Source organism: Podarcis vaucheri, assembly GCF_965113315.1.
Source record: "Podarcis vaucheri genome assembly, chromosome: 2".
Taxonomy (NCBI): domain Eukaryota; kingdom Metazoa; phylum Chordata; class Lepidosauria; order Squamata; family Lacertidae; genus Podarcis; species Podarcis vaucheri.
In genome coordinates, this window is record NC_138760.1 from 85,339,848 (window position 1) to 85,364,361 (window position 24,514).

At 42.8% G+C, this 24,514-nt stretch overlaps 1 protein-coding gene and 1 long non-coding RNA gene across 6 annotated transcripts in view; one reads left to right on the top strand and one right to left on the bottom strand.

Annotated features, from left to right (window-relative positions):
* The window catches only part of PHF2 (PHD finger protein 2), a 121,649-nt gene extending 110,738 nt beyond the window's left edge, over nucleotides 1-10,911 (bottom strand). Inside the window, exon 1 of one of the 3 annotated variants that reach the window (XM_082211897.1) lies at nucleotides 10,657-10,911. In XM_082211897.1, the coding sequence (XP_082068023.1) occupies nucleotides 10,657-10,754 (98 nt within the window). In that variant the 5' untranslated portion in view covers nucleotides 10,755-10,911. Of the gene's footprint in view, nucleotides 1-8,714; nucleotides 9,346-10,656 lie in introns of those variants that run through there. The other 2 variants (XM_082211898.1, XM_082211896.1) reach the window with 2 other exon arrangements.
* Nucleotides 10,662-22,986, top strand: LOC309526084. Of its 3 annotated transcripts, XR_014216649.1 has the most exons (5): nucleotides 13,299-13,941; nucleotides 14,325-14,520; nucleotides 18,752-18,819; nucleotides 19,080-19,125; nucleotides 21,636-22,986. It is a non-coding gene; the product is annotated as an uncharacterized lncRNA (long non-coding RNA). The 3 variants fall into 3 exon arrangements; XR_014216647.1 differs by lacking the exons at nucleotides 13,299-13,941; nucleotides 14,325-14,520 and adding an exon at nucleotides 10,662-10,789; XR_014216648.1 differs by lacking the exons at nucleotides 13,299-13,941; nucleotides 14,325-14,520; nucleotides 19,080-19,125; nucleotides 21,636-22,986 and adding an exon at nucleotides 10,662-10,789 and having other exon boundaries at nucleotides 18,752-18,982.
* The last annotated feature ends 1,528 nt before the right edge of the window (nucleotides 22,987-24,514 follow it).

Genomic DNA, 24,514 nt, shown 5'->3' on the forward strand with positions numbered 1-24,514 from the left:
TATACAACAGAGCAAATGCAAATTAAAGTTTTGTTGAAAAAGTTCTCATCAATTATTATAAAAAGGGCAAATCCTGCCCCACCCGGAAAAAATATGACCACCACAAACAGGCCAGAATCATTCTGCCATATAATCACAGTTAACAACCAAAGGATTTTGTAAACAGGAATGTTTTAACGAGGCATCTGAAATCTGACAGCACTGTATTTCCCTGGAAAGAACATTCCACAAATGGGGAGCCACTACTGAAAATCTCCTTTTTCACATTGCCACCCTCCACACTTCCCTCAGAAGGGTCTCTGGATACATATTTCTAAATATGAAGGCGCCACTGTGATTGATAGAATTGATACATTACCCAAGGCTGGTAAATGAAAGTTGACAAGAGTTTTGCTTTCCACCCATTGCATCAGCTCACCTTTTAACCATAAGAGATAGACTACCATTCATTAAAACGGGAATACTTACACCAGTCATGTCAACAGTATGAACATAACTAAGCTTCTCTGTTGGCTAGCGAGGCTGCTCTTACACCTTAATAACTGTTGATCTATATTGTTGTTGTACTGTGTATTTTGGGTCTATGGACCACAATAAAGCTGTGAGAGAGAGATAGAACATAACTGCACCTTTTAAAGTCCTAACGTCATATCCAAAGCTGTTATTCCACTTGAACAATAGACTTCCCCTCTCCTCGCCTCTCCCATCCACCCCCCTGTACACCCTGCAAAATTGGCTCCAGAGGGTGAACTCCATTGGGCAGATTTTTGGGGGGGGTGCACACTGAAAAAGAGAAAGAGGACAGGGAAGTCCAATTCTGCGAGCAGCATTTTGCTTGTACACATTGGATGCAACCCATAGTCTCTGGTGTAGTATTGCAAGACCACATGAAGACCACAGAGCCTAGGGCAGCCTTCTGCAACCTGCTGCTGTCAGATACTTTGGGATGTAACTGCCATTAGCCCCAGGCAGCATGACCAGTGGTCTGCAAGCTGTAAGAAGGTAGGCAAAGGCTGCTCCAGACAGCAGTCCAGGGTTTCAAGCGTACTTTACTGCAGAAGCCAACTTAACATAAAAAAACCTAAAAAATTAACATTAAAATCACATTTTGTTTTTCAGGATTCTCAACCACACCTACCCTGGTGTATTTGTATTTTGTATTTTGTATTTTGTAATTTGTATTTTGAAAAACAAAATTAATTTCAAAAACAAAACAAAATGCAACACTGCACAATATCCCTTTTTTGAAAATATTTTCTCATTGGGAGCAGAAATGTGGAGAAAATGTCGGTTAAAATTTGGAAGGGAAGCTGGAGGAGCAGATATTATTCTGCTTTTATGATCCTCTGATCAGTCAGCATCATAGTCATAAGGAAACGGTAGTATAAACTTAATTCCTGAAAACAGTTTAGGTAGTTTCACTGCCCTTAACCTTTTGGTTGGTGGGGTGGGGGTGAGGATTTAGGAGAGAACATTCTGCATGGCAGCCACTGGGTTTTGGAATTTCCTTCCCACAAAGATTGTCTGGAACCTCATTGCATAGCTTCCACCATATGCTGAAGATACATCTCTTTGCCTTGCCCTTTGACACTTGAGACACAGATCTATATTTTAGGACCTATTCTAGTTGTAATGGTAATTTGCCTTAAACTCTTTTTAATGCTGTATTTTACATTGCTGTAACCCTCTCTAGGACTGTCTGATGAAGAGTGGGTAATAAATATGACAACAACAAACAACAACAACAGTATTGTTGCCTCAGAGGAAAGTCTTTTATCAACTATCCTTTCCTATAAGGGTTTTTCAAGTTGCTACCATTAGATCCAACCTGACAACAAACTTGTCCTATTCTTTAAAGTTTTTACACATATGTTAAGACATCTTTGGATCACTTGTTTTTCCCTCGGCTTTGAGGTGTAATGTTTGGAGACATTCTCGCAACAGAGCAACTTGTTCCCACAAGAGCAAAGAAAGATGTTCTTTCTTTCTGCCACTCCTCTTTGGCTAATAATAAAGTCTTTTAATATTAGCCCTGTACAATATTTAGTCATCACGGCTGCATGCCAATCTGCTGCTGCTGCTGTTAGAAAGCAAATTAGACTCTTCCTGTAGTTCTCAACTCACAGGCAGGTTCTTCCTCACTCTTTTGGGGTCCCAGGCTATGTCCTTCAGCTGGTGGCTCTGGCCTAGTTCAGCTATATGCCTACATGAAGGTGAGGGCAAATACATTCCAGTTATCCAGGATCGCAAGCTCTTTCTGCCCCCTGGATTTTCGGACCTCAACTATAGCCAGGAGTGTCTTTCCACAGTTAAAAATGTTGTGTCAGCTACATTCCTTTCTGGAATTTTCTGATCTGGCAACCATGTTCTGTGCCTTAAGTCCCCTCTTGCTTGAAAGATGTGTTACATAGGCTGCCTTTTCAAGACCTTTGGAAATGTCTGGTTGTCCACAATATGGCAGCCAGGCTTCTTATGTGAGTGCAATATAGGGGTTGTATGCTGACTACATTGGGGGCCAACTTGCTTCCAAAGTGCTGTTTTTTACCTATACAACCTGAAAGACCACCTTCCTGCATATAATCCTGCCTGAGAACTGAAATCTTCCAAAGAGAACCCCTTCTCCTGTCCCATTAGCTACTCACAACAAGACAATGCTCAGAAGGGCCTTTTCTGTGGTGGGCCCCAGGCTCTGGAACTCCCACCTGTAGAAATCCAGATAACTCCTTCATTGCTTGTGTTTAGGAGGGTAGTTATAACGGCTCTTTGAAACCAGGCTTTTGTACTGTCCTGTATATTGGGCTACTGCGAGTTTCACCGTTTTCTGTTATTTGATTACATTCTATAGGGCTTTACTCATCTTCTTGGTGAAAAACGGTGAGATGCAATTTCCAGTCTTGTCACTCCCCATCTTCAGGGGAATTGGACATGGGTTTAGTGGATCTATCTGTGTTGGAGAACAATGTGCTTTCTGAACCAGACTGTAATGTCAATGCCTCCTCAGAAGTTCCAGCAGCAGATGAGCCCATGAACCCAGTGTCTCTCCACCTGGTGAGGGCACATTACCTTCTTTAGACCCTGAGGGCCCTAGCTCTGGGGCCACAGTAAAACTACAGCCGCCACCCCCATGTAGCCCACAGCTTCCTAAAACAGACTGGGCCTCTTTAAGAAAAGAGGTTCTGCTGAAGAGGAGCAGGGCTTGCTGCTCAAAGGAAGTTGTCACCCTACTGAAGCGAAATGTTGACGCAACAGTAGTCTGCCTTCCAGTTTAGGATCCACTAGGAACTATCCAAGGTGCTACCCAGATTGTTTCTTTGCCTTTCAGACTTTTGACCTCTCATTTGGCTGACCTTGCTTAGGCGGACTTGACCTTTGCTTGATCTGACTTCACTTCCTGGATCTGGAACTGGTATATATGAGACCTGGTGCAATTTCCCACTTGGACTAGAAACCTGTCCCCTGCCCAAAAACTGTCTGGGATAGATCCATCTGAGGATCCATCATTCTGAATATTAAACAGCCATTTTTATCAAAATAAGCTAAAAGCATGCAAAAGAGAGAGAGAGAACTCCACTATTGTTACTATGAATTTCTGATTTACATGAAAGAAAAAGCATATCAGCTAAATTTGCAGACTTTGGGCTTATTGGGAATTGTGCATTAATTGGGATTATATTATAATAAGAGTATTATGCTCATACTATATTATAATTAGGGACGCGGGTGGCGCTGTGGGTAAAAGCCTCAGCGCCTAGGGCTTGCCGATCGAAAGGTCGGCGGTTCGAATCCCTGTGGCGGGGTGCGCTCCCGTCGCTCGGTCCCAGCGCCTGCCAACCTAGCAGTTTGAAAGCACCCCCGGGTGCAAGTAGATAAATAGGTACCGCTTACCAGCGGGAAGGTAAACGGCGTTCCGTGTGCTGCGCTGGCTCGCCAGATGCAGCTTTGTCACACTGGCCACGTGACCGGGAAGTGTCTGCGGACAGCGCTGGCCCCCGGCCTATAGATGTGAGATGGGCGCACAAACCCCAGAGTCTGTCAAGACTGGCCCGTTCGGGCAGGGGTACCTTTACCTTTACCTTTATATTATAATTGCTGGAAGTCCACATGAAATTCACAAAGAATTTGATTCTCATTGTCAATGTGGTAGCTCGGGTTAAGTACTTAATTCGTTCCAGAGGTCCGTACTTAACCTGAAGCTGTTCTTAACCTGAAGCACCACTTTAGCTAATGGGACCTCCTGCTGCTGCCGCACCGTCGGAGCACGATTTCTGTTCTCATCCTGAAGCAAAGTTCTTAACCTGAAGCACTATTTCTGGGTTAGCGGAGTCTGTAACCTGAAGCATATGTAACCTGAAGTGTGTGTAACCCGAGGTACCACTGTAATACATTTTTAGTTTTAAAAACCTTCCAACAAAAAGTGCTAATTTGGGTTTAAATTCCAGTGTATGTGATTCTTATGGAAAATGCAATAGTTTTTGCTTTTCTGATCTCACCTTATCAAACCTCTGCAGACAATAAACTGATACAGCTTTCCAAACTGCTCCTTTGTAGGAATGACACCAAGATGCCCATGATAATTACTTACATACCACATTTATATGCCACTCAATAACAGTGTTATCTAGGTGGCTTAAAATATCAATATTAAAATATAACAATCAGCTATAAAAGCACTAGATTCAAACATAATTTTAAAATATTGAAATATTAAAAAGGTATTTTAAAAGCCAGGTGAAAGGGCCTGACCCTGAAATCAACCCAAACAGGAGCCAGGCTCTCTAGAGAGAATATTCCATAGTTGGACTACCACCAACAAAAAGTATTTCTCCCTAATAGCCATGAGCTCCATCTCCTTTGGTCAGAGCACCTGGAGAAGTGCCTCTGAAGAACCCAAAGTTCAGGTATGCATCAATGGGAAGAGGCAACCTTTCAGCTACTGTACATTCTTTTGCAGGACTGTGTGCATTCTGAGAAACACCACCTCCTTTTTAAAGTATGTTTCTCACTCTTCCGGTACTAGGTCCAAACATTGTTTTGGAGCCAGAAGGCCATACAGTACTTTATTTGCATTTGTTGTTTCTAATAATGTAATTGCCATATCATTTTCATTGACATGAATATTCATGCAGCTGGACAACATGCTGCACTCTTGCAACATGTTACGTTGCAAGAAGTCAAATGGGAACACTGAACTCTGCTCTACAAAAGTCTTTAAATGTGAAGTCAAAAATCACAGTGGAGTTGAAATGAACTACATTTTTCTTACCAATTATTTTTTTAACCTTTAATGTTGTTGCCCTCACATTTTCAGCATTAGCTCTCCGAGCGCAAGAATTTGAAGCACACTTTCCCCCTTAAAAATGTGAGATACATACATTTTTAAACATCCTTACAAGGCCTGTGGATTCTGCAGAAGGAACTCTCATTACTGAACAAATTGTCTGCCTTAAGTGTAGACCTGCCCTAACTCATCGGAAACAATTGTCTTTCTTATTTCCCAATCCAGAAACCCATATCCATCCTTATGCAAAACTGGAGCATTTCTGCAAACAGGGAAGCCCTTTCACTGAAGATTTACTGCAAATGCAGCATTTCTCCTCCCTTGGAAGTGAATGGGAGACTTCTCATAGACAAAGGAGAGACAACTGGGCATTGGAGCTACCACATCTACATGTTACATTTTTCTAATGAATGTAATACTCTCTTTTTGTTTTTAAGAACATGTGCGCATTTAGAAGTTTCTGAAAATCAATGAATATTTAGTCATCAGTCATGCTGAGTCAAGAATGAATTACCTACTGAAGAGTGCATGTTCTTCATTATTGTACATCAGTCTACCATGCTAAGGGTTGCTGAATAAACATTTGATATATGGACAAAATTCTGAAAGGATGCAAGAGATATGGAAATAAAACAAACTGACCATGTGCATAACTTCAAAACCTATTGCTTTCAATCAGACTTAGTCATATTAAACTGCTACAAAATTGACAGACCCTTGAACCCAGAATCTACATTGGTTATTTGGGGGTTCAGCTGGGTGCTGACAAACTGATTTCAGCTCTGCAAACCAGTATTAAACCAAAATATAAAACTAAATGCCATGGACTGTTCTGACATAACCTGGTAAAGAAATGTTCCATTGGAATTGGAAATTTTAATTTGTTCAAACTGGTAAATTGGAAATGCCAAATGATAGATTATTTGAAATTTTCTAAATTTTACTGATTTTTTCAAGTGGCTTTTCACCTTTCCTGACCAACATCCTGAGACAGACAAGAACCTCTTCATTTACAAGTACTAAGATCACAAATCCACAGGCTGTGAATTGTGTGTCCTAAAAGTCTTCATAATTTTCCCTTTGTATTTGTCTGACACTATGATGTTCACGCTTCATCCTTGATAGTAGTTTATGAAGTCTATTAACAAGCAAAGCTTAAAATATATATGCATATAGCAACAAATCAAACAGTATTTTCAGAATTAATGTAAACAGAATGCTGAATTCACTTGCAGATCATGTGAAGAATACATTTTGAAAACCTATAATCAAGTATACTTTCAAACAAGTTTTTCATTCATCAGTTAGATTAGTTATAATTGTATGTCACTTTTTTCTTACACACAGACAATATTGATGTTAGCAACTAATGAAGAACTACTGAAAAGAATATCATTATTTTCTCTGGAGAAAATTTCATTACATCAGCTTTTTGTCTTCAGATTAGGTTTTACAACTTCCTGTGTTCAGAGTATTATCCTGGCAGCTTCCTATGATAAGTTAAGAGAGCTATAACAACATCCCATCGTTGTTTTTATTTAATATCTTTATGATTTTCAGTTAAACACAAGGGGAAAAACATCTGCCACCTCACAATTTCCTTCATATTTATTTATACTGTATATCCTACCCAGTCATTCATTTCTCAGTCTTCTTCCACACAAGACTTGTTTAGGATGGACATTCACATTCATTTTCTGTTTATCTATCCAAATACATGCCATTATAGGCCCACACAAGTACAAGGGAAGGAAAGGAAAGCAAGTAGACATTAACATTGATGGGAACAGACCCCCTTTTTGTACAGGTAACCTGGGACTGGTTCACGCAAACACTCCGCTGCATTCCTCTATTTGTGATGGGATTGGGCAGAAGACCAGCTTATGTCTTCTCCATCATGCATATGCTTATACGTTCTGTATGTATCCAACCTTCTTGTCCTTACCCCTTAAAAATGGGTAAAAGGATGGCAAGAAGAAAGCATCAAACATTATATCATGGACACAATATAAAAGTGTACTAGGCCGTACACACACACACGTGTTATGCCACTTAATGAAATCTGTCAGCAGTTTACATAAAAACAATAAAAATACAACTTTTAATAAAGTCTATCAAAAACTAGAAGAAACTGAGCCAAAAACACAACACAACCGTATACTGCAAATAAAATGGAACAGTACGAAAATAAATAAAATTAAAATAAAGAGTAAGAAACCAGAAAAGCTGGATACATTCAAATTTTTAAGAAGCATTTGAAGGTCTTTGGTGTCCCTCCCTCACAAATTACCTTAAGTAATTTTGTAAGGCCTCTGCTATCACTGATAGAAGGATCACTTGGCACGTTGTCACCAAGTAACAATCACTGGCCTTGATGCCCTACTGTTCGTTCAAGGTTTTCATCTTGCAATTGCATAATCAGCCTCCAAACGGATAAGCCAGATTTGTTTATCTTTGTAAAGCAGGGAAAATGCACCATACATAAGAAGAAAAATAAGAAGGAACAGATTTTCTCAGGAGGAAAAATGTATTTGTTTGTTTTGTATTTTTGTATCTCATTGTTGCTACCTTGAGTGCGAGGGGGGGGGGAGGATAAATGTAGGCAAGTAAAATAATGACAAAAACAAAAAAATCATCCTGACCAAACGAATGCCATACCTTTAACCACAGCATATTTATACCTTAAACTTATGCAAACATTTACATGTATGTAAACATTTACACATACTCCTGATAACTGTTACACATATAACAGTTATCATTTTTTGAGTAAGATTGTGACTGTCCCATTGAGCTAATGGGAAAGGATTTGAACTTGGGCTTCCCCCCTCCATCTCAGACATGCCAACCACTACCCCACAACGGCTTTCTAACTATTAAATGAGCTCCAACGTTGATCATATCAAGTTCTTCCCTCTTATCAGTTTTCTGTTGACAGCGATATACTTATTTCTACAGCAGTGGCCTTTTCACAATTCACAGCACACAGTGCTTGACAAAAACATAAGACAGATAAATTAATACAGCCAATTAAACAAAACAAAAGGCAACATCCAGAAAGCAATCGCAAAGTTGTCCTAACTGGTCCTTACTGTTACTTTAGAGCAAACTTCTGTATTCCCCAGTGGGGAGGCAATTCCCCTTGCCCTTGAACCTGAGTAAGCAAGAGGACCAACCTGTCCTGAATACCTTCTCTGCTGCTGTCAGGAACCAAGTTGCAAGGGAAGTTCAGTTTCACAAGAGCAGCAAGTCAGAAGGAAAATAACCAGTCAGAAGCCTTGACATACTCAGGCTGCGAAATTCCTACCCGGAGCTTAAACAACCCAGACAACATTAAACATTTTCAAGTCCTGCGGATCTGCATGAGACAGAGCAGCACGTGAGAACAATTATTTAAAAAAACAAAAAACCATTGCTTAATTTTGGCAGCTCATACCCACAGCAAGGAAGCCCAAGACATTTCAATGGCGTTTGCTTCCATCTGAGGCATTCTTCAGGTAATATCCACAAGATTTGTTTCTCCCCCGCCATCCTCCCAAAGAGAAGACTGACCTCCGAGGGAATCTGGCTGAAGTCTTTCCCCCTCCTGCCTGCAGCTCCCATTTATTTCGTTCTTTATTTATTTATGAACGACGCGCCTGCCTCCCGCCTCCTGCCACACAAACCCTCCACCGAGAGACACAAAGATCAGGACCATCAGCTCTGCCATCAGGCAATCAGGACGACTCGGCGTGGAGTGACAATTGCAGACAAGAAGCACCACGGAAGGGGGAGCGAGGGAGGGCTCTTCACCCTCGCCCTTGACACATCAGATAAATAGATAGAGATAGGAGCGGGTGGCCGGGGAAGTTTCCAGCCCCCCCCCCGCCCCGTCCAACCTGCGCGTTACATTGTCTCAGATTCCACAACAACTGAGGACGGGGAGAATTGAAACGATCTCCGTGTAGCTGAGGAGACGCAGCCAAAGCTGCCACCACCATCCCAGAGAACTGCAGTCAACCCCAGTCCTTTTCCTGCGGATCCCGCCCGCGGCGGGGGGTGGGGGGGGTGTATGTGTGCGTGTTTCAAGGAGGCAGGTCCATTTCCCACCCCTTAAAATGGAATGTTTTAAGAGAAGAAGTGAGGGGAGGCAGAAGAGGGGCACCCGAAGTGCAGGAGGAGGACGTGGCAGCCGCTGTGGGCGCCTGCCCAGCGCGGCGCTACCTCCGGGCGCCGAGGAGAGGAAGCGTCTCTGCTCCTGCTGCCACCCCCCCCCCCGGCCTCTCTCGCTCTCTCTGGAGGGTGAGAGCGGGTCCTCCTGGCGTTTCGCTCGCTCCTTCCGCGCCCAAGCAAAAGTGGCGCCAGCAGCTCTGGGCTTCTGCAGCCCGCGCGGCGGGGGATTCCCTTCCTTGGCTGCGCCCGAGTCCACACTGGCCCGCCCGGCCGCTCCTCTCCCGGGGGAAGCCCAGCCCAGCAGCGCGGGCTCGTTCTCTCTCTCTCCCTCCCTCAGCCGCCTCGCTCGGGACCCCCGCCACCGCTCGCCCTCTCTCGCCCGCGTGTGAGGAAACACCCCCAGCCCCGGGCGCCCCTCCTTCCCTCAGGAAGACGCGAGGCGACGGGGCCGCCGACAGCGCGGGAGAGCGGGCTCGCCAACAAGCCGGACTCCCGCCCCCCAACACACACACCCCGCCCGGTTCACAGACCTAGGAGCTCCCGCCCGCCCCGTAGGGACCCTTCCTCCTAGGCCAGACGTCGTGTGGAAGCGCTTTCACCGTCCGCCGCCCCCCCCCCTCCGCCGCCCTCATATCCCTCTCGCGCGCTCTCCATGCCTTCTCTGGAGAAAGTGAGAGCGGGCACCGAGCTTTAAATCTTCGCCTCGGCCACCCGCCCATGAAGACCCCCACAGGGCTGGCGGCGAGCGAGGAACAAAATAACCTCAATAATAAAAACCCCTTCCTCAGCTAGCAGCCAGCCAAGCCCTCCCCTCCCCGAGGAAAGGACAATAGCTGTCCCTCCCCCCGCTAGTGCCGCCGCCGCCGCCACCCGCAGCCCCTTGACACTAGAGCCCCGATGTGGGGAGGGGGGGGAGGCCATTGTGTGCGCCCGGGCTCGACAATTTACAAAACAAAACAACGCACACACATACACACAAAAAATACAAGAGAGGGAAATGGGGAGAGTGGCTCCTCCTCCTCTTCTCCAAAAAGGCCTGTTGGAAAACTGCACGGAGGAGCAGCAGCAGCAGCAGCAGCAGCTCCTGCGAGCCCCGCCACCATCTCTCGCTCGCTCTCGCTCTCTCGTGCCCTAGCGAGCCGAAGAGGCGAAAGGCCCCCGAGCGAGAGGAGGGGGATCTGTGTGCCCCAGAGCAGGGGGGGGAAGGCCCGATCGCTTTGTGTTACCTGCCGTGAAACCAGTCCTTGCAGGCGTCGCACTCGATCATGAAGCGGGTTACGTCGTAGGGCAGCCTACAGATGCAATAGACGGGCACCGTCGCCATGTTAGCTCCCTTCAAAACAACACTGGACTCCCAAGGCAAGCGAGCTCTGCGTGCGCGTATGCGAGAGAGAGGAGGGAGAGAGAGAGAGGCAGGCAGAGCCCAGGCAGAGCAGGCAGGCGGGCGGGCGGGCAGGCAGGCAGGCAGGGCGTCTCGCTGCAGCTCCCTCGCCGCTAAGGTAGATCCTCTCCTGATCCTCTCCTCCGTTGCCGAAGGGAAGCCGATCCGCCAGGCCTAGAGACGGCGGGAGAGGTCGCCCAGGATCGGGGCGAGAGAAAAGCCAAAGCAAAACCCGGAGATTTCAAGAAGCGATCCTCAAGGGCGAGCTTGCAATGTCAGGAAAAATAACCAAGGGTTCCCGAAAGTTTGGCTGCATGGCTCCTCTGTCTGGCGCGGACTCCAAAGCGCACTGGAAGCTCTCTCTCTCTCTCCCTCTTTTTTCCCCCCCTCTCTCGATTTTTTTTTTTTTTTTGGTGGTGTTGGTAGTTGTGGTTGCTAAATGATCATTATTCCAAATGTTGGACGAAATGCATTCTATTGCATGCCCCCTGGTGACAGTACAGTACCGAGGCTTTTCATAAACACTCCGAAATGTAGCCCTTTCCTTGTAATGTCCTTACGTCAGCTTGCAACATTGTAATATTTCCTCTGATGGGGCTGGGGAGGGAGGCTGCAGAAAAGGGGAGGCGAATATGTGAAAACTCCCAAGCTTGGCACCGTGCAAAATTGTTGTGTGTTTTTTTTATTTTTTGAAGGGAAGAAAGAAAGAAAAAAAGAGCGGGTAGGGGGAGAGGAAGAGAGCCAGTCTCAGAGCTGGAAAATAAACAGGGAGGCGTGCAAAGCGGAGACGATTGAAGGAGGGAGATTTTAAAAAATTACAAACGATTCAGTGAGGGATATTTGGAAGCGGGGTGGGTGAAAGAAAGCTCGCGGAAAGGGGAGGAGAGTAAGAGCGAAAGGGTCTTTTAAGAAATAAAAAATATTACAGAAACTTTAAAAAATACTATCGGCACATTGGAGGCTCTCGTCAACCTTTTCCCCAAAATTTGTGGGTTGGAAAGGGGACAGCAGCATCTATACCCAATGTGAGGTGAAGGAATCAGTAGGTCTCTTTTCCTCCCCCCCCCAAAAAAAAATGTTTTTAGCTTCCCGTGGCTGCCCAAGACTGGAAGGAACTCGGATAAAGGAACTTGGGGGACCGAGTTCAAACTAGAAAGCTCCTAACCCCAGCCCTGATGTTTCAAGTGATTCTGCAACAGAGGACGGTATTAAATGGGGTGGGGGGAGCTGAGAGGAATAAACTCGGGCGGGGGAACAGACCCAGCCTTCTTCTAAGGCTACGTACATTTACAACCGAAAGTGCGAGCCTAGTTTTAAAAATAAAAAAAAAGTTAATAAAGCTGGAGAGTCGAACAGAGGAAGTGGCGGTTCCGGTTCTTGTCTTTCCGGTGTATGGCGCTCCACGACTTCGCTTTTACGCTGAAAAATTTGAAGAACTTTCCCCGTGCGATAAATTTCAGAAAGAATCTGTCGTAACTATTGTAAACAGCTCTGTTCTTCAGGAGGCCCCCCTCGATTCAGTCACAAGTTTCCGGATCAAAAGTTTTTTTAAAATTTTATTTTTAAAAAAAAAAAAATCACGTGTTCTTTTGCACTTCAGCTTGAATTCTCTTCGCTGTTGTAGCCACATGTTTGATTATATTACGGTTATGGTATTTTTCTGCAGCAGGGGCGAATGGGAGGGGAGAGTCCTAAGCCCCCCTCCCTTAATTCCAAGATTGGGCACGATCCTGATCCTTCCAGGTAGATGTACCTCATCACTGTGGACTCCCAAGAGTGGACATCTACATGCCCTTGGGAAACTCTCCATCGAGGCATAATGAGAGTTCTCCTGCTGCTTTCTCATGCCAGCCCTGGGGAAGGTTTGGAGTGCCAACTTCAGAATATTATTACTATGAAAAATTTGCATACCACCTTCCTCAAAAGACCGCACAACTGTTTACAACACAGAACATAATAAACAATATAATGTAAATACACAGTGCAATATCCAGACAGTACGAAAAATTAAGAGCAGTTATATAGCTACAGTTCAAATTGTAAGCAATACATAGTAACAGATAACGGTAGTTAATACAAGCAATACATGCTAGGCAACATATCAAATCCTGCACAAAATCCAGGAATATAATTCATAGAATCATAGAGTTGGAAGAGACCACAAGGGCCATCGAGTCCAACCCCCTGCCAAGCAGGAAACACCATCAGAGCACTCCTGACATGGTTGTCAAGCCTCTGCTTAAAGACCTCCAAGGTAGGAGACTCCACCACACTCCTTGGCAGCAAATTCCACTGTCAAACAGCTCTTACTGTCAGGAAGTTCTTCCTAATGTTTAGGTGGAATCTTCTTTCTTGTAGTTTGGATCCATTGCTCCGTGTCCGCTTCTCCGGAGCAGCAGAAAACAACCTTTCTCCCTCCTCTATGTGACATCCTTTTATATATTTGAACATGGCTATCATATCACCCCTTAACCTCCTCTTCTCCAGGCTAAACATGCCCAGCTCCCTTAGCCGTTCCTCATAAGGCATCGTTTCCAGGCCTTTGACCATTTTGGTTGCCCTCCTCTGGACACGTTCCAGTTTGTCAGTGTCCTTCTTGAACTGTGGTGCCCAGAACTGGACACAGTACTCCAGGTGAGGTCTGACCAGAGCAGAATACAGTGGCACTATTACTTCCCTTGATCTAGATGCTATACTCCTATTGATGCATTAATTAAGGCATGCGCTGATTGCTCTTTCCATGCGTGCATTTGTGTGCCTTTTAAAAATAAAACAAAAGATGCTGTCCACAATTTGCGTGCATGCAGGTTTCCCAAACCTGCGGTGGGCAGGGAAGCGCTAAGCGAAGGAAGGTGATTTCTGTCTCAGTGTTTCCCAGCCACACTAGTGGGCCATAGTTGGTGGGATGGATTTGAACTGTGTGCAGTTGTCACCTTCCTTCGCTTAGTGCTTCCCTGCCCACCACAGGTTTGGGAAACCTGAGGTCTAGTTGTGGACCTGCACAAAAATTGTGGACAGCATCTTTTTTCTTTTTTAAAAAAATTGAAATATGAAGTTTCCAGTATAAAAATTTTGCACAAAAGTGTAGCTAAAATAGTGTGTATGTTGAATTCAAGTCAGGAAACCTGAGGTGTTGGTAAAGGTAAAAAGGTAAAGGTACCCCTGCCCGTACGGGCCAGTCGTGTCCGACTCTAGGGTTGTGCGCTCATCTCACTTAAGAGGCCAGGGGCCAGCGCTGTCCGGAGACACTTCCGGGTCACGTGGCCAGCGTCACGAAGCTGCTCTGGCGAGCCAGCACCAGCGCAGCACACGGAAACGCTGTTTACCTTCCCGCTATAAAGCGGTAGCTATTTATCTACTTGCACTTAGGGGTGCTTTCGAACTGCTAAGTGGGCAGGAGCTGGGACCGAAAGACGGGAGCTCACCCCGCCGCGGGGATTCAAACCGCCGACCATGTGATCGGCAAGTCCTAGGCGCTGAGGTTTTACCCACAGTGCCACCCGCGTCCCTGAGGTGTTGGTGGGTGCCTGCAAATATATTTTTTTTTAAAAAAAAAAAAACAAGCTTTCCAATATTCCAGATTTGCACAGTTAAATTAATTAATAAATAAATAGTGTGTCCTCCAGGCCTAAGATCTGGAATCATTCACATGACAGACCGCCATTTCTTTCCTTTCCTTTTTGCTTTCCTATCTCCTGTACCTGATAGGGTAAGTTTTTTGTTTGTTTTTTGTTTATTAATGCAGCTGATTTGTGTAAGAGCTGTTCTGTGCAAAATAGCTGTTATTGAAAACAAAACTACCAAGAACATGTAATCAGCAACCACCGGTAGAAAAAGACAGGTTGGGGTGCGGCAATAGATGGCACCCAGCAAAATGTCACCATACATGTAAAAATGCTCATCCTCTCAATGTGCTTCAGTATGTCCACAGTTGGTTGACATGCAATGTTATATATAGGTATATTTCCCCTTATTGGGTTATCCATCGATTAGGAAAACCTGAATTTAGAGGTGGGGGGGGAGTTCAGGCTGCTACTTGGGTGACATTGTGGAAGATGATGTCATTGTGGAAACCGCTAACTAAATGAATAAATGAAAAAGAGACACAAGCCGTCTCAAATCCACATTAAACTTCCGTGTGAATGAGCGCTAAGACTTGGAAGACCCTGGTCCTGATTTCCATTCTGCTTGAAGTTCCCTGAGCGACTCTTCCTTAGCCTGACCCAACCTCACAAGATTGCTGTGAAGATAAACTGGAGTGGGGCATGACACCTGGAGAAAAAGCAGGATATAAATGTAATAAAGCTATACTTCATCTGAATGTGGAAGGCTTATTTTTAATGATAGTTGTCCTTGATTGCAGAACATTGTTATTATTATTAATTTTTCAGCTTGTACTGCAAGAATGAGCATCTGACTATAAATTACCAAAAAACAAAAGTTATGATATTCGGCAAATCTAAGAAAACTTACAATTGGTCGCTCGATGGAAATACACTGGAGCAAGTATTCTCATTCAAGTATCTCTATGTGGTCTTTCAGTGGACAGGAAAATGATCTGCACAGGTTCAATCAAGTACCCTATTAGCTGGAGAACTTTAAATAGACTACCATGATTCCACCATACAAAAGGGGGCAACTTGGTGCAGCCCACTTTAGAACTTTATAAGACCAGGGTGTTGCCAAAGTTGTTATGTGGAACACCACTGTGGGCCATGACCAATTTAGACTCACTGGAGAGGGTGCAATTATTTTTTTGCACAGACTGCCAGTCCCTACCTCTACAAAAATAGCACAGCTCCATGCACAACTGGGTGTAATGCCCATTAAAGCCAAGGTCTAGCTCTGATTTTTTGGTTAAAAACTATTTTTAAGCATGTATCAGAATCCTTCATGACCTTTTTGGAAGACGTGACCCCAAACTTATGGAAACGTGAAATGCAGTCTACTGCCATGAGGTTGGGACTCTCTGCCTCCTTTCTTGTGGCGCAGAGTTTTGAGAGAGCTAAAGAATTAATACTCCAAAGGCTTAAAGACACTGAGATGCAATCACAAACTGCTGAGTATCCATCCCTGCCAAGATATCTGGTAGATTTGCCAAATGTTAAAATGAGAGTAGTAGCCTTTACTCAGGCAAGACTAAATGCCCTTGCGTTAGCAGATTGGACAGGCCGACATAAAGGAGTTCCTAAGAAGGATAGAGTTTGCTCGTGCAACTCTCTGTCTATAGAAGACATAACTCATGTACTCCTCCAATGCCCTTTTTATAATGATCTTAGAAACAATTAGAATCATAGAATCATAGAGTTGGAAGAGACCACAAGGGCCATCGAGTCCAACCCCCTGCCAAGCAGGAAACACCATCAGAGCACTCCTGACATATGGTTGTCAAGCCTCTGCTTAAAGACCTCCAAAGTAGGAGACTCCACCACACTCCTTGGCAGCAAATTCCACTGTCGAACAGCTCTTACTGTCAGGAAGTTCTTCCTAATGTTTAGGTGGAATCTTCTCTCTTGTAGTTTGGATCCATTGCTCCGTGTCCGCTTCTCCAGAGCAGCAGAAAACAACCTTTCTCCCTCCTCTATGTGGCATCCTTTTATATATTTGAACATGGCTATCATATCACCCCTTAACCTCCTCTTCTCCAGGCTAAACATGCCCAGCTCCCTTAGCCGTTCCTCATAAGGCATCGTTTCCAGGCCTTTGACCATTTTGGTTGCCCTCCTTTGGACACGTTCCAGTTTGTCAGTGTCCTTCTTGAATTGTGGTGCCCAGAACTGGACACAGTACTCCAGGTGTGGTCTGACCAGAGCAGAATACAGTGGCACTATTACTTCCCTTGATCTAGATGCTATACTCCTATTGATGCAGCCCAGAATTGCATTGGCTTTTTTAGCTGCCGCATCACACTGTTGGCTCATGTCAAGTTTGTTGTCAACCAAGACTCCTAGATCCTTTTCACATGTACTGCTCTCAAGCCAGGTGTCACCCATCTTGTATTTGTGCCTCTCATTTTTTTTGCCCAAGTGCAATACTTTACATTTCTCCCTGTTAAAATTCATCTTGTTTATTTTTGCCCAGTTCTCTAATCTGTCAAGGTCTTTTTGAAGTGTGATCCTGTCCTCTGGGGTGTTAGCCACCCCTCCCAGTTTGGTGTCATCTGCAAATTTGATCAGGATGCCCTTGAGTCCATCATCCAAGTCGTTGATAAAGATGTTGAATAAGACCGGGCCCAAGACAGAACCCTGTGGCACCCCACTAGTCACTCTTCTCCAGGATGAAGAGGAACCATTGATGAGCACCCTTTGGGTTCGGTCAGTCAGCCAGTTACAAATCCATTACATCCATCCATTGTTAAGACCGCAGAAGGGAAGAGCGTCTCTTGCAAAGACCTGTTTTTGCTGTCTGATGTGGAGAGGTATATATCCTATTGAACATCCAAATTTATTGCAAAGGCTTTACAAATTTGTGTAATACAACTTAAAGGGGGAATGAGAAAATATTTATCCTGTAAAGGTCAGGGAATACAAATGTCAGCTACTATTCATAGCTATAGTCTTATTATTATTTTCATGTGTGCAATGGCTATTCACTAGACACAATAAATTGAACTGAACTTAATTATTATGGAATGTAATAGATGTACCCTATTTCAAATTTAAATTGTGATCTGGTGCAGGGTAGGGCTGCTATACATCTGGGTTTTCCTGGACACATCCGGGAATCGCTCAGAAAATGGCATCTGGGTGGATTTTTGCTGAATCGGTGGAATGTCTGGGGAAACCGGATTTTAACTTTTGGGAATATGGCAACCCTAGTACAGGGGTTCTCATACTATAGCCTGTGGAGCAGGCTATAGTATGCTGCCCAATGTTAGGCAATCAAGTCATGATAGAAAGAGGCATTCCTATTCAGTGTAATATGGGTATTTTCATCTGGATGTAAACACAACTATAGTTATAAGGACAAGCAATTACATAAGTGTAAGGAGGGGTGGGTGACTTTGCATACATATACATGCAACAATAGGTGCAAACATATACCTATGCACATGTAGTGGTTACATAATACATCTATAGAAATACCTGAAAACATATTTACAACTGAAAGTGTAAAAAAACATATTTAGTTGCCTATATTGCAGCTAGAACAGAATTCTAGTTTTCATAGCATTTCAAGAGCATTACAACCTGAAGGTTGGCTTTATTTATTTTTCACTCTATAAGACGCACCAGACCACAAGACACACCTAGTTTTTGGAGGAGGAAAACAAGGAAAAAAATATTCTGAATCTCAGAAGCCAGAACAGCAAGAGAGATCGCTACGAAGTGAAAGCAGCAATCCCTCTTGCTGTTCTGGCTTCTGGGATAGCTGCGCAGCCTCCATAAGACGCACACACATTTCCCCTTACTTTTTAGGAGGGAAAAAGTGAGTCTTATAGAGCAAAAAATACGGTACTTACCTATCCCTACATTTCAATACCACTAAGAAAACAGCAACCCCAAATCAGTGTGGTATACATAAAGTCAATATAAAATCAAAAGTTAAAATATAAGAAAATAAAACTGGTTCACAAGGTAAGCTTGTGTAAATAAAAAAAAATGTAGGATTGTTTTGGTGCCTAATGATAGCTATTGCAGTGGTTGCAATAAATGTATATGGCACAAAGTTTGGGGACCCAGGAAAGGGCCTTTTCATGTATGTGGGGGGGGGGTCCTTGTACATAGAGCTGCCTCCCGTTTCTTATTTATTTATTTGTTAAATTTAAATACAACCCATAAATAGTGGGGGGGGGGTATTTAAAACAGTGGAGAAAAGATAAAGAAACAAGGATATAGTACGGTTAGCAATTACAATTTTTAACTTACTGTATTCTGTATAAGTGAGTTCCGTTTCTTTATTGTGTTAACCGGCTAGTTAACAAAAATCTTTTTCATCAGGTGATGAAACAGAAGGAGATGAAGAGAGACCTGCCTGAAGAAGGAAAGCCCTGACTGCTGATGCTTCTGTTAGTAGGGATTTTTTAAAGTGATTTGTTGTGCACTTTAACAATTGTATTATTTTATGTATTAAGTATTTTTAAAATCTATTTGCCCTGTGGCTTGTAAATAAATAAGTAAATACATAACTACATAAAAAAATGCATATGTAAATAAATAAGTTTTATTTGTTGCATTGGACTGTAACCCTCATTCCTTATCCATTTGGGATTTGCCTCTGCATTAGCTTTGGTGAAGCAAAAACCATGTGTGGTCTGTTTATTTTCAGGACCTTTTGACTTGCTTATATGCAACCTGCTCATCTTGTTCCTCAGGTATTTCTTATGATGATACTTTTCAGCTAGTTGCTTGTTTTAGGAATAATTCGAATTATATTGTAGGTACGGTAGTTAAATATCAAAGGGCTTTTACTCTGGACAGATTTAATGTGTTTGCCTTCTGATGGTTGATGACCTCCTTGTTCTCAAAGCCACTGATAAAAAATGTGGTCACTACCAATGGGATTTTATGTACCAGCAAGTATTTTATTGTAACATTGAGCTAACCTTCCTGGTAGTTTGGCTGGTAAAGGGGTATAATTTTCTTACATGCTCCAGCGTAAAAATTATAAAATAAAAGAGCATGTTCCATGGATTTCACACCCTGGTCATTATGAGCACAAACCCCACCATATCTACCCCAAAAGCAATCGAGAAGGCAAACACATTAAATCTTTTGGAGTGCTCCTTAGTTCATTGTTTATACATTGTTTATACATATATCTGAGCTGATGGCATTTGTATTATACCTCATTTTGTACTTAAAATTATGTTGCATTGTATGGTTTTATTTTTGGTCTTATTTCTGGTCTGTTGACCATAGTAAATTGATGGGGATGATAGAAAAAAACATATTTTAAGCTGGTTTCTAAAACTAGATGCAAAGGATGCCTGCCCAGTATACAAGGGCAACAGTTTCCACAATATAGGTGTTATTGCGCTGAGTGCCCTGTTCTCTGTGGGCACCAGACAGATGTTCTAAACTCACCTGGCAGCCTTTCTCAACCTATGGGTCCCCAGATGTTTTGGGACTACAACTCCCATCACCCCTAGCTAGCAAGGCCAGAGCTCAGGGATGATGGAAGTTGTAGTCCAACAACACCTGGGGATCCACAGATTGAGAACAACTAAAGGAAAGTCAGCAATCCTTCTCCAGCAGATCTCAAGTAATGGGCCAAAATATATGGAGAAAGGAGGCCCTTTGGGTAGGCTGGTTCCAACTTGCTTAGGAATGTATAAACTAACACTAACGTATTAAGTGTGTGCTGGTTTTTCAGCAATGATGCCACCATGCTATCAGTAACTAGCTTTGTTAAATAGCTGGGCTGCTGCCTTTTGCACCAGCTGCAGCTTCCAGACCAGCTTTCAGGGTAGCCCTACACAGATTGCTTTGTGATAATGTGATTGAGTGTTACCAATGCCTGAACCACTTTGGCTCAGCTACCTCCGTCCAGGAATGGCTGCAGCTGTTGCACCAGTCATAACTAGTAAAAAGGTGCTCTATTAGGGTTGCCATACACCTGGAATTTCCCGGACAAATCTAGAATAGTGCATTCAGCAACAGAAGAAGAAGAAGAAGAAGAGTTTGGATTTGATATCCCGCCTTTCACTCCCCTTCAGGAGTCTCAAAGCGGCTAACAATCTCCTTTCCCTTCCTCCCCCACAACAAACACTCTGTGAGGTGAGTGAGGCTGAGAGACTTCAATGAAGTGTGACTGGCCCAAGGTCACCCAGCAGCTGCAGGTGGAGGAGCGGAGACGCGAACCCGGTTTCCCAGATTACGTGACTACCGCTCTTAACCACTACACCACACTGGCTCTCATCATGTCCGGACGTATGTCAGCCCATGTGGGCAGTGCCATTTTTGCCAAATTTCAATTAAAAATAGCTCAGAAATGGCATTTCTTGTGATTTTGCCACACACAAAAACCCTCAACAACTTTGGGCAAAACTAAAAAAAGTTCAACAAGTTTTCTGTCCAGTTTTTCACTGTTTGAAATATGCCAACCTTAGTTCTACTCACTGATAGCCAGGAGATCCAGCAAAACAGAAGACTACGTTTTGCTACCTAGAGCTCCCAACCAGGCCTGGTCTAAAGCAATTGGAAGCCCTGGGCTAGGAGACCCTGGGAGCCCCAAACTTAATAGCATATGATCATGAGAAATGGAACCTCGTTCTCTTCTTTGCCTACTCAATGAAAGTAGAGCATTGCAGAAATTTTAGCATTGACAAAAAGATTGTTTATAAATTTATAGCCTTAAATAAGGTTACAAAAGTATGGAATTAATGAAGATATCCACACAGAACATTCATAGGGGAATCGTAGCTATGTTATAACATTACACTATATAGAAAGTCAGAGCAATATCTTTTGACCTCTTTTGGATGCAAACTTATCAATTGTATCATTAAAATCAGTAAGTCACAGTTTTATCATTTTCTATGCATGAAATCCTTAGATCACATGACCAATCCTAGCACATTGTTGACCATAGAACATTCTTTATCCTTTTTAGTCTATAAAATTATCTTTTGCCATTACAGTTTGTAACCATTAAACAAAGGAGCAATCTGATAATTGTTTCCACATTTGGAACAGCTGTCCAAATTTTCTCCTGGAATATTATTTGATACATATCTAGGTGGCTGAAATTTGCTTTTTCAGGGTGAGCTTGTTTGACGTACAGGTGGAAGTGCAAGAATTCATCAACTAGACTAAGGTCAACATCCTATGGATGCATCAACATCTCAGCGTCATTGTGAATATCTTCTCTGGTTGCTTGCAGGTTCACGAAAAATGAAAAATTGCCAGCTATACTCCTGTACACTGTTGCTCCTCTGTCTAGGTTGGCTTCAAGAGCATCCATGACAGGGATAAATGAATTTTCCCTAAACTTGTCTCTTGCAGAAAGTTCGTCCAAGGTTTCGGGTGCTGTCTCATCATTTTTTATTTTTTTATTCTTTGTATTCTTTTGACAGTTTTGTACCCTACATCCGGTAGAGTAAATTTGGCTTGCTGTTAAATTTCATCAAAATTAGCCTGAGTGTTTGATACAAACTGTAACAGTGAACTGTAAATATTTGCACATGTGCTCAAATGAAATTTGTGAAGTTCTGAGTGACTTGCTAACTTTATGAAATTGTTCTAGCAAATATGTCCAAAGATGAAGCATGAAAATGAATTCAAATTCTTCCATTTTCTAAAGAAAATTTTAGCCTATTGTCTATTATCACCTTTTTTAGTTTCATCACAGTAAATACAACCCAGGGCTTCAACAATGTAAGCATAACTTCCACTAATAGCTGAGGTAGCTTTGGCAAGAGCCTCCCATCTTATGTCTGGCAAATCTTTAGGGTCAAGAGGCAAGATTTTTTTAACACTGCCCATCTTTTTGTAGAAGCGCAGAAAAATAAAAATAAAGCTCATTTATTGTGGCAAAAAAAATATCACTGCATCCAGGCATGAAAGGACGAGTCAACTGTGGTTCGTCCGACTAAAGTGGAATGTTGCCTGTGAAACCTTATAGCATAACAAAAATTGATAGTCTTTAAGGTGACACAAAACGCTTTGTTGCTATTGCAAGTAATCTACATGAGATGTTATCAGAGCATGAATGACAGCAGGAAAAATCTCAATCAGTGACAAGAGGATGCAGCCTGCTGAACAAGTGTTTAACTAATTTTGATAACGACAGTCACAATGTCAGCAGCCTCAGCTGTTGTCCTCCTGCAGTCAAATGCTGGTGAATGGTCAGCGAATGAATGGCTTGAGAGACAGTGCCACCTAATCGCTCTTCGATTCCTCATGCCTCAGCCCCACTTTTTTCATTTGTGGTGCTGGCTCTCCATGACGACCGCATTTGGTGATTCACTTGTTGATGTTAGTCATTCAATCAATACTGACTTATCACATTTTGGAAGGTGAATTAAGCTCAAAATTGCCCAAGACATTTTGCCGCCTGAGGCAAAGGACAAGATCACAGCACCACCTCACCTTCCATGTAGAGACTGGACCAGAAGTTGAATCCAGGCAACAGGATAATGTCCCCATGTGCACCTGAGTGCAGTAGGCTAGGTTAAGGGGTGCATGACAAGCCTGTGGCTTAGTGTGCTTTTAATATGAGTTTTAAACTGGTTATACTGGTGCACCTGAGTGCAGTAGGCTAGGTTAAGGGGTGCATGACAAGCCTGTGGCTTAGTGTGCTTTTAATATGAGTTTTAAACTGGTTATACTGTCTCTGTTATAAGGGAAAGTTGTTTTCTGTCTTTCAGTGATTAATATTGTCTTGTTTGTAAGCCATCCAGAGACATTTTTTTAATAGGTGGTCACATAAATTTAATAAATGGCATGAATACACATTTTAGTGCTTGATGTTCTGTTCTTCTCTGCTTGCTCCACCTCCCATTGTGCATTCTGATGACATCCTGATCTTTTACATGTTTAATTGGGATGAAGTCCTATTTTGTTCACTGGGAATTTCCTCGAGTAAGTGAACATAGACTTGCATCTTTAATGGGTTATTTCATGGTTTGTGGCAAACCATAATTTGCCATTCTGCCCAAACTGGGAAACCGTGGTTTGCACTAGCCTTCCAGACCAGATTCACATTCATTATCTTAATAACTTTTATGGCCTTGTGTACTTCAGTATTACCATCTCTGGGTGAAAAGGCCTGAGAGACAACAGCTACTTAATTAGCAGGGTTAAAGCAAGATTTAAACCAGTTCATATATCACAGTCTTAATACTACAGTAGCTCCTCAAAGTAACTACTATTTAGGTCTTTCTAGAATATGTTTTACATGTCCTTTTTAGTATAATCCAGGTGATGTCATAAGTACTTAGTATATGTATTCCTAGGAAATTGGATTTGCCCTCTATTTAAATCAGAATTCTAGTATTCCACTCATTCATATAATATTGAGTAGATAAAATGCTAAAATATAATATAATAAATATAATACAGTGGTACCTTGGGTTACATATGCTTCAATTTACATATGCTTCAGGTTACTGACTCTGCTAACCCAGAAATAGTACCTCAGATTAAGAACTTTGCTTCAGGATGTGAACAGAAATCATGCTCCGGCGGTGCAGCAGCAGCAGAGGGAGGCCCCGCTGGTTAAGTGGTACTTCAGGTTAAGAACAGTTTCAGGTTAAGTACGGACCTCCGGAACGAATTAAGTACTTAACCTGAGGTACCACTGTATAATAATATAATATAATATAATATAATATAATATAATATAATATAATATAATATAATATAATATAATATAATATAATATAATATAATATAATATAATATAATATAATATAATATAATATAATGCTAAAATATTGTATTATATTCATATAATATTGAGTAGATAAAATGCTGCAGCTGCCATAAGGAAAACCCAGAGACACCAATAAGGAAATACCTATCATAACCTTTTAAAATCTTCAAGCATGAAACAGGTAGAACCACTTCAGAGTGATCCCATAAATATGAACTATGTCTCATGTCATCAACAACTCCTGATCAATGACAACAAATGCTGGAAGATGGAACAGGATCAATAAGGTACAGTTGCCTCCATCAATTTCTGTGGGAAGATAATTGATAAAAGCAACAAATGCAATCTCAATACCATGCATACCTACGTTGTAAACTAGGCTGGCA